The sequence below is a fragment of the Fukomys damarensis genome, unplaced genomic scaffold (assembly GCF_012274545.1).
Source record: "Fukomys damarensis isolate Sample0158 unplaced genomic scaffold, DMR_v1.0_HiC HiC_scaffold_20, whole genome shotgun sequence".
NCBI classification, from domain to species: domain Eukaryota; kingdom Metazoa; phylum Chordata; class Mammalia; order Rodentia; family Bathyergidae; genus Fukomys; species Fukomys damarensis.
This window is the reverse complement of record NW_022900932.1, coordinates 1,465,755-1,478,411: the sequence shown is the minus strand read 5'-3', so window position 1 is coordinate 1,478,411 and position 12,657 is coordinate 1,465,755. Positions and strand designations below refer to the sequence as shown.

Below are 12,657 nucleotides of genomic sequence, written 5' to 3'. Positions count from 1 at the left end.
CTAGGTTCCCACTGTCTGGGATAGTTTCAAATGCTGACAGGTGGTAGGTCCTCTGAGAAGCGTCTGCACTGACCCGGCCAGTTGAGCTTCCTCTCCCACACTCCTTTCTAGGTCCTTCCCCTCCTGGGGCTCAGGGGCAGCCACCTTGCAGTTCCCATGTATGCAAAGGAGAAACCAGGTCCACAACAAGGCTTGGGGCTGCCCCAGGGGCCCAGGAGCCAAGCCAGTTCTCGCCTCCTGTCACCTGCCCTTCCGGCCACACAGTTCTACTTTCCCCCCTTCCCTAGGGCCCAGCAGGGGCAGAAGGCCCCTCCCTCATCCCCCCAAGGTTCCTCTGCTCCCTCCTCCCCATCACTAGGGTGTCCAGGACATTGTGTGACTCAGGAAACAGCTCAGACGTGAGGCTTGTAGCAGGCAGAGGAGGAGGAGGAAGGGGCAGCGGGAGCAGAGGAGGTGGCCCTGCCTCAGAGAGCGCTGAGGGTCCCTTCCTGCGAGGAAGAGGGCATCCATCAGGGCTTGGGTCAGGGGCTCTGGAATGCAGCCCCCTTCCCTGCTGCTGCTGCTGCTGCTGCCGCCGCTGCCGCCTTGTTTCCCACTTGCCATGGCCAGAGGTAAGACTCAGGGTGGGAGACGTAGGGCCGACTCCCCTGGGAGGAGTACAGGGGGTGGGCACAGGCCCAGCCCCAGGCTCTGAGGGCCCACTGGGGGAAGGGATTCTACCCCTGATGCCAACAGCCCACAGGGAGAGCCAGCTGCCACAGGAACTGCTCGACCAATGTCACGGGCCTGGGCCAGGGGTGGGAACCGCTGAAGAAGGCGGAGAGGGTACCCACTGCCGGGGAGAACCCACCTGGCCCTGAGCCAGGAGGCAGAGGCTTCTCGCAGCCAGGCTGAGGAGGGAAGAGGGAACAGACCCACCACCTGCCAGGGGAGAGGCGAGAGGGCAGCGGGAGGCGGAGACAGGGAAGGTCCAGGGTCCACCAGTCCTCGCTTTCCGGTCCAGCTGTCCCCACCCCGTGGCTCCGCGCTGAGCCCTTCCTGGAGGAAATCCCTGCAATGTCTCCAACATTCACCTCCTGGGAGCCCCGCGCCCCCCTCCTGGCTCCCTGTTGTCTTGCTTCCGGGGGATGGAGCTGGGGGCTGGACTTCAGGGCCCAGAGAATAAACAGGAAAGGGGGTAGGGAGTAGTGGCGGAGGCCTGGGACATGGGACCACATGGGGACCGGGACAGGGGTGTGCAGGATGCGCCGGTGTGGAGCTCGAGTGAGCCTGGGGCCTGAGGCGGGCAGAGCTCCCCGGAGAAGGAGGAGGAAACCATCGCATCCTCCCTCTCCATCCCAGGGCTGCTGTGCACAAGCTCCCCAGGACCCTGTGCCCACGGAGGCACCTGCCTGAGCCTGTCTGAGGGGCACAGCACCTGCCAGTGAGTGCGGCTCATGAGAGACTGGACAGAAAGGGCAAAGGAGGAGGGAAGCAAGGAAGGCGCAGGAGGGAGGGGAGAACAGGGCAAGAGGGGCCAGCGCGGTGAGCTCTCCTCTCTCCCGCCTGCCCAGATGTGCCCCCGGCTTCCTGGGTGAGACGTGCCAGTTTCCGGACCCCTGCCAGGATGCCCAGCTCTGCCAGAATGGGGGCAGCTGCCAAGCCCTGCTCCCCACGCTGCCAAGCTCCCCCAGCACCCCTTCTCCACGGGCCCCCGGCTTCCTCTGCACCTGCCCCTCGGGCTTCACCGGCGAGAGGTGCCAGACCCAGCTGGAAGACCTTTGTCCGCCCTTCTTCTGTTCCCAAAAGGGCCGCTGCCACCTGAAGGCCCCCGACCGCCCGCAGTGCTCCTGCATGCCTGGGTGGACTGGTGAGTGCGGGTGGGTGGCAGGGAGGGTACAGGCAGAAGCAGGGGACAAGGCAGTGGGTGGAAAGATCGAACTGTCTGGAGAGCCCGCAAGCTTTTGAAGGCAAGACCTAGAGACTCCACGATCCCCCTTGGCAGCTGACCTGCCCACCCGAGACTGACAGCACCAGCGGTGCCATTGCTAAGACCACAAAACAGTTCTGCACTAGCGCAGGTATTTCCAAGCTACCGCTACCATAGGCCCTTTAGGGCCCTGTCCTGCTGTCTCTCCCCCTCCCAGTTCCCCTGAACTCAGCAGCCCTGGGGCTCCTCTTCCCAAGGACCTCCAGGCTCCATTCTGAGCGCCTGGAGAGACTGCAGTGGTGGGAGGGGGTGAGCTGAATGGATCGGACCAGAGAGAGACCTGGGGATGCATCCCGGGGTGAGGACCTGACTGACTACCACCAGGGCGGCCACTAGCGGACTGCAGTGGCTCTGTGGCTTTGCATGGGATATTTGCCTGGGCTCTCAGTTCTCAGCAGACAGTGGATCCTCCAGAAGGCTGTTGAGGGGAAGGGAAGGGTGCCCAGGAAGTGCTTAACTCAGCACCTGGCACAAGGCTCGTGCAGGGCTCGGCCGTCGCTGCCCGCACCGGTGCCACCATCATTGCCATCGGTGCCCACCGCTGCGAAGTGCATGTCCAGCATCCTTGTCCGTATTCAGGTCCTCACACCCACAGAGAGATTAGGAATCCAGGTCCTAAGGGGAAGCAACCCACTCTGCCAAGGGCAGGCGAGCACTGGGGCACAGCCAGGGCCAAACCAGGTATACTGCGCCCCCGCTGCTTTTCTCCTTTGTCCTCTGAGGAAGTCACTACTAGTGCTGGTGTTCGCGTCAGGGTCACCCTGAGATCCTTCCATCATGAGGCACACGTCTCCTTTCAGCTTGGAAAGTGCAGCTGCCCCAGACACAGCCCTGTCGGTGCATGGCAAAACTAAGGCAGCAGGGACGGAACAGGGCAAAGACCAGACAGGGAAAATTCAAAATGAGAGATCATCCCGGGGGGCTGAGCAATCTCAGAGGCTGTAACGCACACTGCGCTCCAGTGAGCCCCTTGCCCCCCGCCCTCTGCCGCAGGTGAGCACTGCCAGCTCCGAGACTTCTGCTCAGCCAACCCCTGCACCAACGGAGGCGCGTGTCTGACCACCTACCCCCAGATCCAGTGCCGCTGCCCACCGGGCTTCGAGGGTCACACCTGCGAACGTGACATCAACGAGTGCTTCCTGGAGCCGGGCCCCTGCCCTGCAGGCACCTCCTGCCATAACAGCCTCGGCTCCTTTCGCTGCCTCTGCCCCGTGGGCCCCGAGGGCTCACAATGCCCCCTCCGGAAGGGAGCCTGCCCCACCGAGGGCTGTCCCAACGGGGCCACCTGCCAGCTGGTGCCAGGGGCAGATGCCAGCTTTCACCTTTGCCTCTGCCCCCCAGGTGCATCCTCGGGGGCTCCCTGCAGCCGCCCCTGTGGGTGGGGCGGTCTTCTCCTTCGAGTTCCCGACCCCACACTGACCCTGTGTCTCTCAGGTCTCACCGGCCCGGACTGTGAGGCGAATCCAGACGACTGCGTCAGGCACCGGTGTCAGAACGGAGGCTCCTGCCAGGATGGGCTGGGTGCCTACGTCTGCGTCTGCCCAGAGGCCTGGACAGGTGCGTGGCTGAAGCCAAATGTGCAGAACAGCGGCCCGGCCCGGCCCGGAGAGTCGCCCTGACCTCGCCGCGCCCCCACCCGGCTCCAGGCCTTGTCTCCTCCCAACCCACTCCAGGCTGGGACTGCTCCGAAGACGTGGATGAGTGTGAGGAACGGGGACACTGCAGGAACGGGGGCACCTGCCAGAACTCAGCCGGCGGCTTTCACTGCGTGTGCGTTAGCGGCTGGGGTGGCCCGGGCTGTGAGGAGAACCTGGATGACTGTGTTCATGCCACCTGTGCCCCAGGATCCACCTGCCTTGACCGCGTGGGCTCCTTTGCCTGCCTCTGCCCTCCCGGGCGCACAGGTGCGGGGCGGCACGAACCGGGAGGCGGGAGCGCCAGGAAGGCAGCGGGTGCTCCAGCCTTGCCCTTCCCCGGCCACTCCAGGCCTCCTGTGCCACCTGGAGGACCTGTGTCTGAGCCAGCCGTGCCACGGTGAAGCCCAGTGCAGCACCAACCCCCTGACGGGCTCCACCCTGTGCCTGTGCCAGCCGGGCTACTCGGGGCCCACCTGCCACCAGGACCTGGACGAATGCCAGATGGGTGAGGCCCCGCACAGCACCTCCCTGAGCCGGACAGGCCACAGACCAGAGGGAAATTGTTCTTCAGATTAAAAACAGATGGGAGGCTGGGGATTTAGCTCAGTGGTGCCGCCCCCTGCTTCGAAAGTGCAAGGTCCCAAATTTGATCCCCGGTACCAAAAAAACAACAAAAAGAAAGAAAGAAAACTTAAAAACAGACATCTGGCTTTCCTTAAATTTGTCCAGATTTAGAACTCTTCCCAACACAGCCCTTTCGTGGTGCACAGCCGCCAGTCCACAGGGCTTGTCCCTTTAGCCCTGCACTGCAAAGGGGCAACAACCCCTTCCTTTCCTTGGTCCTGTCCACCCCAGCAGGCCCCACTTCTTGACAGCCCTCCCTTCTGCGCCTGTCCCCGGTGGACTCCACGCTCTCTCTCCTTGCAGCCCAGCAGGGTCCCAGCCCCTGTGAGCACGGCGGCTCCTGCCTCAACACCCCCGGCTCCTTCAACTGCCTCTGTCCCCCTGGCTACACGGGCTCCCGCTGTGAAGCCGACTACGACGAGTGCTCCTCCCAGCCCTGCCGACCGGGCAGCACCTGCCTGGACCTGCTCGCCACCTTCCACTGCCTCTGCCCACCAGGTATGGCTGGACGGGGCTCGGGCAGGCGGAGGGGACAGACATCTGCTCCTGAGCCCGCTGGGAATCCAGACCAGGATGGCCTCAGGCGACTGGGGCCAGGTTCCACGGGCTACTTCTCCTCTCAGTACTTCCAGGTGGCCAGGGGGCGTCCCTGGTCTCCAAGGAGCTGCCACACACAGCAGTGAGGTCCCACACTGCTCACTCCACAGTCATCATCAGGTGCACAGCTTGGTCTCCTGTGTACAGCGCAGCCCAGAAAATTCCCCCAATCACACTTTTCCTTATAGAGATACTTTCTTTAAAAAAACAAAAAAAACAAAAAAAAAACAGAAAACTAAACTGTTTGCTTCTGTTTGCTGCGGTAGGGAAGGAATGCTGGGAGGTGGCATCCACCTGCAGGTTGTGGGGGGAGGAGAGGTCTTCCTAGGAAAAGAACACAGAGCCCCTGTCAGGGAGCTGCATAAATCTAGGGCAGTAATAGCCAGCTTTGTCCGACCACCTCACACGCATCCTCTCAGCCTCTCCGCAATGACCTCTGAGGTCAGCATTGCGCCTGGGCCCACTTTACAGATGAAGAAACTAAGACACAAGAAGTCAAGTGGCTCATCCAAGGTCACACGGCTCGGGCCACCGCAGATGAGCACAGAGGAGTAGAGAAACCTGCTCAGCAATCTAAGGGGCATGGGGTGGGGGCAGGCAAGGTTTGGAGCAATCTGGCCAGAGCTTAGAGCGAGACCACGGAGCGCAGGATGACCCCAAAGCGTTGGGAAATGTGGGAACCACAACACAGCGTCCCAAGCCCTCCACAGCCCACGCTGGAATCCGGGCCAGCCTGGCCCAGTGGGGAAGAGCACGGCGCAGCCTACAGGCAGACACCGCATCTCCTTTGTCCCTTGAGGACCCGGGCTGAGCAGCTGCCCCGCTGGCCCCACCCTGTACACCTGTGCGCGTCCCAGCAGGACCCCTCTCTCTGGGCTGCTGCCCCTGAAGGAGGCAGAGACACAGCGCGGCAGAGGCAGAGCAGCAGGCCCCAGGGCTCCTCTGGTCCCACTCCCAGCCACCAGCACCAGGAGGGGTGGCCTTGCGAGGGCCCTCCATCTCCCCACGGAAGGGGAGTCGCCAAGGCAGGACCCCTGGCGAACCCCGCCGCTCCCCGTGCCCCATCCTCAGGTTTAGAAGGGCGGCTCTGCGAGGTGGAGACCAATGAGTGCGCCTCGGCGCCGTGCCTGAACCGAGCTGACTGCCGGGACCTGCTCGGCGGCTTCCTGTGCATCTGCCTGCAGGGTGCGGACTCCGGAAGCTCTCGGCGGGAGAGGAGGCCCCACCTCCCGGCCCCTCGCTCCGGAAGCTTCTGTCACATCCCAAATCTGCCCGCGCTTGCTCCCCCACCCCGGCCGCTGTCCTGCCCAGTGCCCGCCCCATCTCCCTCCTTTCTGCCCTCCTGCAGTCCTCCGCCCACCCTCCCTGCATGCGGGGTGCCCGGGCTGGTCCTGGCACTGCCGCCCTGGGCACAGGCAACTCTGGCCAGGAGTCCTGCCCCTCCCAGCTGTCAGGAGCCCTCCTGGACTGGGTACTGAGCATCCACGGCAGCACAGGCACAGGCTTCCCCTGTGCTTTGGAGTTGTCTTATGCCGTTTAATCCGTCCAGTGGGGCAGCAGATGGGTTCTTTCTTTCCAGTGCTAAGGGTAGGCCGGGGGGGGGGGCTCCACTTGGCAGCTGTTCTGCCACCAAGCTCCACCCAGTCCCAGCCCGGTCTGCCCTATGGTTTGCTGGCTGGAGAGAAGGTACCCAGAGCCACACCGCAGGCAGGCGCTGTGCTCCCTCCCTCTGCGTCACCCTCCCGAGGCTCCAGGCCCAGCTGCCCCTGTGCCCTCCCAGGGAAGCCCCACAGGCTCAGCTCTCTGGGCTTTCCCTTGGTGACCACCGCTCCCTGCCCCAGGATACACGGGCACCCAGTGTGAGTGGGACGTGGACGAGTGTGCGAGCTCCCCCTGCACCAACGGCGGGCAGTGCCGGGACCAGCCTGGAGCCTTCCTCTGCCAGTGCCTCCCAGGTGAGGTGGGGCTCAGGAGCTGGCAGGCAGGGAGGAGAGGGCAGAGCTGAGTGCAGGCCCTGACCTTCCCTGCCCAACAGGCTTTGAAGGGCCACACTGTGAGGCAGAAGTGGACGAGTGTCTGAGTGGGCCGTGTCCCCCTGGAGCCAGCTGCCTGGATCTCCCAGGAGCCTTCTCTTGCCTCTGCCCCTCTGGCTTCACAGGTCAGTGGGGGAGGCTTTAGAGAGAATGGGGACCGGGCGTGGTGCTGCACATCTGCAATCCCAGCACGTGGGAGGCTGAGGCAGGAGGGTCACAGTGAGTTCCAGGCCAGCCTGGGCTACCTAGTGAGTTCAAGTCCAGCTTAGACTACTTAGGAAGACCCTGTCTCAAAAACAAAAAAAAAAGAGAGAGAGAGAAAATTAAAAAAGAAAGGGGCTGGGGATTTAACTCAGTAGTTCCACCACCTGCCTCTCAAGTGCAAGGTCCTGAGTTCGATCCCTGGTACCAAAAAACAAAACAAAACAAAACAAAAAAACGAAAGAAAGAAAGAAGAGGGTTATATGAATCAATTCGGGGTGGGGCAGAGGTCACCAGTGTTTTATGACTGGCGTGAGCACCCCTACAGTGACTCAGCACACACCCTGCACAAGTATACAGCCTCGCAGACTAGTGTAGGTGTCACCCCAGAGCCCACAGTGCCCAGTGTGAACAGGTGTGGTAGGACCACACACAGGACCAGCCAGTCCAGACTGCAGATGAGGAGGCTTCACGAGGAGGGGAGAGCGGAGCTGCGTCTTGAGAGATGAGTAGGAGTTTGTCACAATTGCTGCCTGACAGGGTGTGCGCTGCAGATAACAGCAGGTGCAATGGGGAGAAAAGTGCACTGCATTTAAAGGAACTGAGGGAGCAGGGCGTGCTGGCTCACACCTGTAATCCCAGCACTCAGGAGGCTGAGACAGGAGGATCGCTGTGAGTTCGAGACCAGCCTGGGCTACACAGTGAGTTCCAGGTCAGTCTCAATTACATAGTGAGACCCTGTCTCAAAAAAATCAAAAAAAGGAACGGGGTAGACTTAGCTCATGACACAAGATGAGAAGGAACAGTTGTGGGGAAGACAAGTCACACAGGATCCCAAGTGACCAGAAGTTGATTTCCTGAGGACGATAAGGACCCGCTAAAGTACAGGCGTGTGGGGAGCAAGCGAGCTGGACGTCAGGAGCAGACAGGAAGGCCCAGGCCCTCTGGCTCTTCTCCCTCCCAGGCCAGCTCTGCGAGGTGCCCCTCTGCGCCCCCGCCCTGTGCCAGCCCGGGAAGAAATGCCAAGGACCAGACGATGGGGCCCACTGCCTCTGCCCCGATGGGAGCCCTGGCTGCGCCCCTGCTGGGGACAACTGCTCCTGCCGACACGGACACTGCCACAGGTAAGGTCGGCAGCCACCCATCTGCGCTGCCCCGGGTCCGGCTGGGCAGGAGGAGGCGGTGCGTGGGCACAGGTGCGTGGGGAGTGGGGCAGGCTCAGCCGAGGCGTTCTCACAGGAGGGCAGAGAGTGTGGGGCAGGGAACAGAAGGAAGAGCCCAAATCCAGGCCCACTCCGCCAGTTAGACAAGTATCCTGGGCGTCTGCTCGGGGGCACGGGGCCGAGGCGGCAGAAGCAGCACCCGCACAAGGGACAGCGTGACCGCTGCGGCAGAGCATCCACTCCCACGCGGAAGGGCGGGCAGCAAGCGAGTCGTGGAAGGAAGATGTGCGCAGAGGAAACGAGCGGGACAAGGAGCAATGATGTGAACAAAGTCACCGCAGAAACAGCCCAGAGCCTCAGGAGCACCCAAAAGGAAATCCTAGGGCTCTGGCCGATGGGAGACGATCCCCTTCTCCACACCGCCTGCTTCCCCAGGGCCCAGCTGCAGTGCAGAGCTGACGGCCTGCCTCTCCGGGCCCTGTCTCCACGGCGGCTCCTGCAGCCCTAGCCCTGGGGGTTACTCCTGCACCTGCCCCCCGAGCCACACAGGGCCGCAGTGCCAGAGCGCCATGGACCACTGTGCATCTGGTGAGTGACCACCGTGGCCGGCTTCTCCACACCGCCTGCTTCCCCAGGGCCCAGCTGCAGTGCAGAGCTGACGGCCTGCCTCTCCGGGCCCTGTCTCCACGGCGGCTCCTGCAGCCCTAGCCCTGGGGGTTACTCCTGCACCTGCCCCCCGAGCCACACAGGGCCGCAGTGCCAGAGCGCCATGGACCACTGTGCATCTGGTGAGTGACCACCGTGGCCGGGGCTGTGGTGCGGGTGACGACGCAGGCCCGGGTGGCTGTGCTGTGCCGTGTTGCAGCCGGGACCCGGACGTGTGCAGCGCGACTGAGGTCCCAGACCAGGAGCCCAGCCCTCACAGCCCCCTCTCTCCAGCCCCATGCCTCAGCGGGGGCACCTGTGTGAACAGGCCCGGCGCCTTCTCCTGCCTCTGTGCCCCAGGCTTCCAGGGCCCACGCTGTGAGGGCAGGGTCCACCCGAGCTGCGCAGACAGGTGAGCAGTGCGCTGCGGCCCGGAGGAAGGGAGGGATCCCTTCAGCCCTCAGCCTGCCTGCCCTCCTCTCAGCTCCGCTCTGCTCTGCAATCCTTGGTCCCGAGCTGCCTCCTCTCCACGGCCCCCTCCTGCCTCCCCTCGGGCTCAGCCTCTCCTCCCGGGGGTGCCACCCCCTCGTGCCCAGACCTCCTTCCCAGTGTGCCCTGTCTGTCTTGTCCAGTCCCTGTAGGAACAGGGCGACCTGCCAGGACAGCCCTCAAGGTCCCCGCTGCCTCTGCCCCGCCGGCTACACAGGAGGCCGCTGCCAGGTAAGGTGCTATGAGCAGGGTGCACAGCCCCAGGAAGAGGGGTCCCGGGCACTGAAGGGAGCAGTAGGGAAGCTTGGGAAAGACAGCCAAGTGCAGGGACGAGAGAGGAGGGAGGCCTAGGAGCCGGGCCTCACTGGAGTTTTGTGCAGCATAAGGAAGGCAGGACTGAATGCATGTCTGGTACCCGGGGCTGTTCCAGAAAGAGGGTCTGGAAGGAAAGCAGGGAGGGTCACGGGGGCCCCCGCCATCCCTGAGTGAGTCCTACAGGTGAGGGATCCTGAGGGGCTGGGATGGCAGAAGACCTCACACCACTTGTCCCTCCCAACCTTCAGACGCTGGTGGATTTCTGTGCCCAGAAGCCCTGCCCACACAACTCCCACTGCCTCCAGAGTGGGCCCTCCTTCCGGTGCCTGTGCTCCCAGGGCTGGACCGGACCCCTCTGCAGCGTCCCCCTGTCCTCCTGCCAGAAGGCTGCGCTGAGCCAAGGTACCAGACCCAGGGCCAGGAGGGAGGCAGATAAAGAAAAGCAGTGTCTTCCTGTACTCGTCCCACACAGGCACATAGTTGTGGACCATCTTACCTAAACAAGCACCTAAGAGCCAAAACACAGATCAAACCGGGAAGGGTGGTTCACACCCTTAATCCCAGCACTCAGGAGGCTGAGACAAGAGGATTCCAGGCCAGCTGGGGCTACCTAGTGCGACCCCGCCTCAAAACAAACAAACAAAACAGAGACCAACAACATTTATTAATCTCAGGAAACCTAACACACCCCAGCTCCTGTTACCACGTTCAACCCAACTCAAGCTACCAACAAGCCCAGCCAGTGATGCCGGCTCACAGGGACTTGATTCCATGGGGGCTCTCAGCCCCGTGAGGTCGGAACTCAGCCGGCCTGGGCCACGTGCTGCCCTACTACACTCATCACCCCACTGCCCTTTAAGGCTGCATAACCCCCTGTGAAGATACCTGAGATTCAGATGCCATCTGGAGAGCGAAGGTGCTCAGGAGAGGGCCGGGCTGGCCGATGGGAGTCACCACGAGGTGCGTCGTGGATGGAGGTGGAGGCAAAACCCAGCACCACCGAAGCCACATGGCCCCGCCGGAAGCGCCCCTCAAGCTCTTTCTTGACTAAGGTCCATTTAAAACCAAGAAAACCATTTCTAACACTGATCCACTTGAGAAAAGGGATCTCCTGTGGCAGAAAGGTTGGGGATGAGGACTTGACACGTTCACCCCTTCAGGGCCAGGAGTTGCACACAGGTGCCGCAGTGCTCGGAGAGCAGGGCCCCTGAATGCCCCACACCCCTCTCAGCTCCATCTCTCCCTGTCTGTCTCTCTCCCCAGGCATAGAGGCCTCCGCCGTGTGCCAGAACGGAGGCCTCTGCGTGGACAGCGGCTCCTCCCATTTCTGCCGCTGCGCGCCTGGGTTCCGGGGCAGCATGTGCCAGGACAGCGCAGACCCCTGTGAGTCTGGGCCTTGCCAGAATGGGGCCACCTGCATGGTCCACCCCAGCGGGTATCACTGCCAGGTGAGTGGGGAGACAAGGGTGGACTAGAGAGGGAGACAGGAGTGGGGGAACGGACGGCCTGGGGTACTGGTCCTGCTCCTCTTCCTTAACCACGGGTCAGGCCCCTCTATCTCCTCCTGAACACCTCTCTGCTCTGTCCTGTCCCCTCCACGCCTCACTCCACTGCCTTAGTCCAGGCCGCAACACCTGCGCCAACCTCCTGGACACCGTCCCATTTGTCCTTCTGTTGACTCAGCCTTCACCCAGTGCTGGCGGACTCTGCCTAACACCCCTCGGGGCCACCCACCTCTTCCACAACAGAGGCCGAAGCCCTGCCTGCCTCAGCCTCATCTGTCCCTCTCCCCGCTGTCCTACTCCCCACTCTGACCATGGAAAACCATCGCCTCTCCGCCTTGTCCCTGCCAGGGGCCCGGAAGTCAGCTGCCTTGGGAAAATGTCCCTGGTGTCTCCAGGAGAGGCAAGGGCCTCCGCTTGGTGGCCCCAGTTACCAAGCCTGGAGAGGCAGAGCCAGGATTCAAGGCCAAGCAGCCTGACTCCTGGGCCCAGAGTCACAGCTTCTGCGCTTCCCCAGCCCACCCTTTGGTCACTCCCTAATAACTTCATTTGTAATTTGCATTACCAACATTTTCACGCATGAAGCAGAGCACTGGCCAGGAGTGGGTCTCGGTGCTTGGCATCCCCGTCCTGAAACTCCCTCCTCCAGACTCAGAACACCAGCCGCTCCCCCGCCACCCTGCGGGGCGCTCTGTGAGTCTTTGAAGCCTTGTTCCACCCCTCTTGCACACTCACCTCCCTCCTGCAAGAGCCCAGTGTCGCTGCCGACCTGTCCCATGACCCTGCACCCTCTGGGCTGCCCTGAAACAATCAGAAAACAGCAGGAGCCCCAGGCTCGCTGGAGCTCCAGGTCTGTGCCTTTTGGGGACTCTCCCTTAGCGAGATGCCAGCACCACGTAGGACAACCCACGCCGAGTTGTTCCAGGGTTTTACATCAGTCGTGTGACGAACGCTCACTCTCTCTCACTGACTGTGAACTTCACAGAAACAGCAATGAGCTCTGCTCTTTATTTTGCCTAAAACTGGCACAAAGTGAACATTGCGGTAGATGCGTGTAAATTAACGAATAAAGAATGAGAGCGCCTTAAGGGTGTTGGGAAGGCAAGGGGCTTTACAGCAGAGTCTCGCAGATGGCCTGAGCCTGGGAGGCTGTGCCTGGGGAGGGGGAAGGGAGAGGCCGCAGCGGAGCTGCTGCGGGGAAGGAGGGGCTGGGCAGACTGGAGCGGGGCTCACCCGACCCCCTCGGTCTGCAGTGCGCCCCAGGCTACAGCGGACAGAACTGCTCGGAGGAGCCCAACGCTTGTCAGTCCCAGCCTTGTCATCACCTGGGAACCTGTACTCCGAGGCCTGGGGGCTTCCACTGCACCTGCCCGCCGGGGTTCGTGGGGCTGCGCTGCGAGGGCGACGTGGACGAGTGTCTGGAGAGGCCCTGCCACCCCACGGGCACCGCAGCCTGCCGCCCGCTGGCCAACGCCTTCCACT

General features: G+C 62.5%; 1 protein-coding gene across 1 annotated transcript in view; it reads left to right on the top strand.

The window, feature by feature from the left end:
* Window positions 1-399: 399 nt before the first annotated feature.
* Notch4 (notch receptor 4) overlaps window positions 400-12,657 on the top strand; it is a 17,676-nt gene continuing 5,418 nt past the window's right edge. Inside the window, exons 1-20 of the mRNA XM_033766600.1 lie at window positions 400-611; window positions 1,342-1,423; window positions 1,554-1,849; window positions 2,963-3,310; window positions 3,404-3,526; window positions 3,643-3,873; window positions 3,956-4,111; window positions 4,534-4,728; window positions 5,899-6,012; window positions 6,669-6,782; window positions 6,863-6,985; window positions 8,026-8,185; window positions 8,258-8,489; window positions 8,608-8,780; window positions 8,867-9,012; window positions 9,164-9,281; window positions 9,502-9,589; window positions 9,922-10,075; window positions 10,937-11,121; window positions 12,429-12,656. Of these exons, the coding sequence (XP_033622491.1) occupies window positions 536-611; window positions 1,342-1,423; window positions 1,554-1,849; window positions 2,963-3,310; window positions 3,404-3,526; window positions 3,643-3,873; window positions 3,956-4,111; window positions 4,534-4,728; window positions 5,899-6,012; window positions 6,669-6,782; window positions 6,863-6,985; window positions 8,026-8,185; window positions 8,258-8,489; window positions 8,608-8,780; window positions 8,867-9,012; window positions 9,164-9,281; window positions 9,502-9,589; window positions 9,922-10,075; window positions 10,937-11,121; window positions 12,429-12,656 (3,342 nt within the window). The 5' untranslated portion in view covers window positions 400-535. The remainder of the gene's footprint in view (window positions 612-1,341; window positions 1,424-1,553; window positions 1,850-2,962; window positions 3,311-3,403; window positions 3,527-3,642; window positions 3,874-3,955; window positions 4,112-4,533; window positions 4,729-5,898; window positions 6,013-6,668; window positions 6,783-6,862; window positions 6,986-8,025; window positions 8,186-8,257; window positions 8,490-8,607; window positions 8,781-8,866; window positions 9,013-9,163; window positions 9,282-9,501; window positions 9,590-9,921; window positions 10,076-10,936; window positions 11,122-12,428; window position 12,657) is intronic.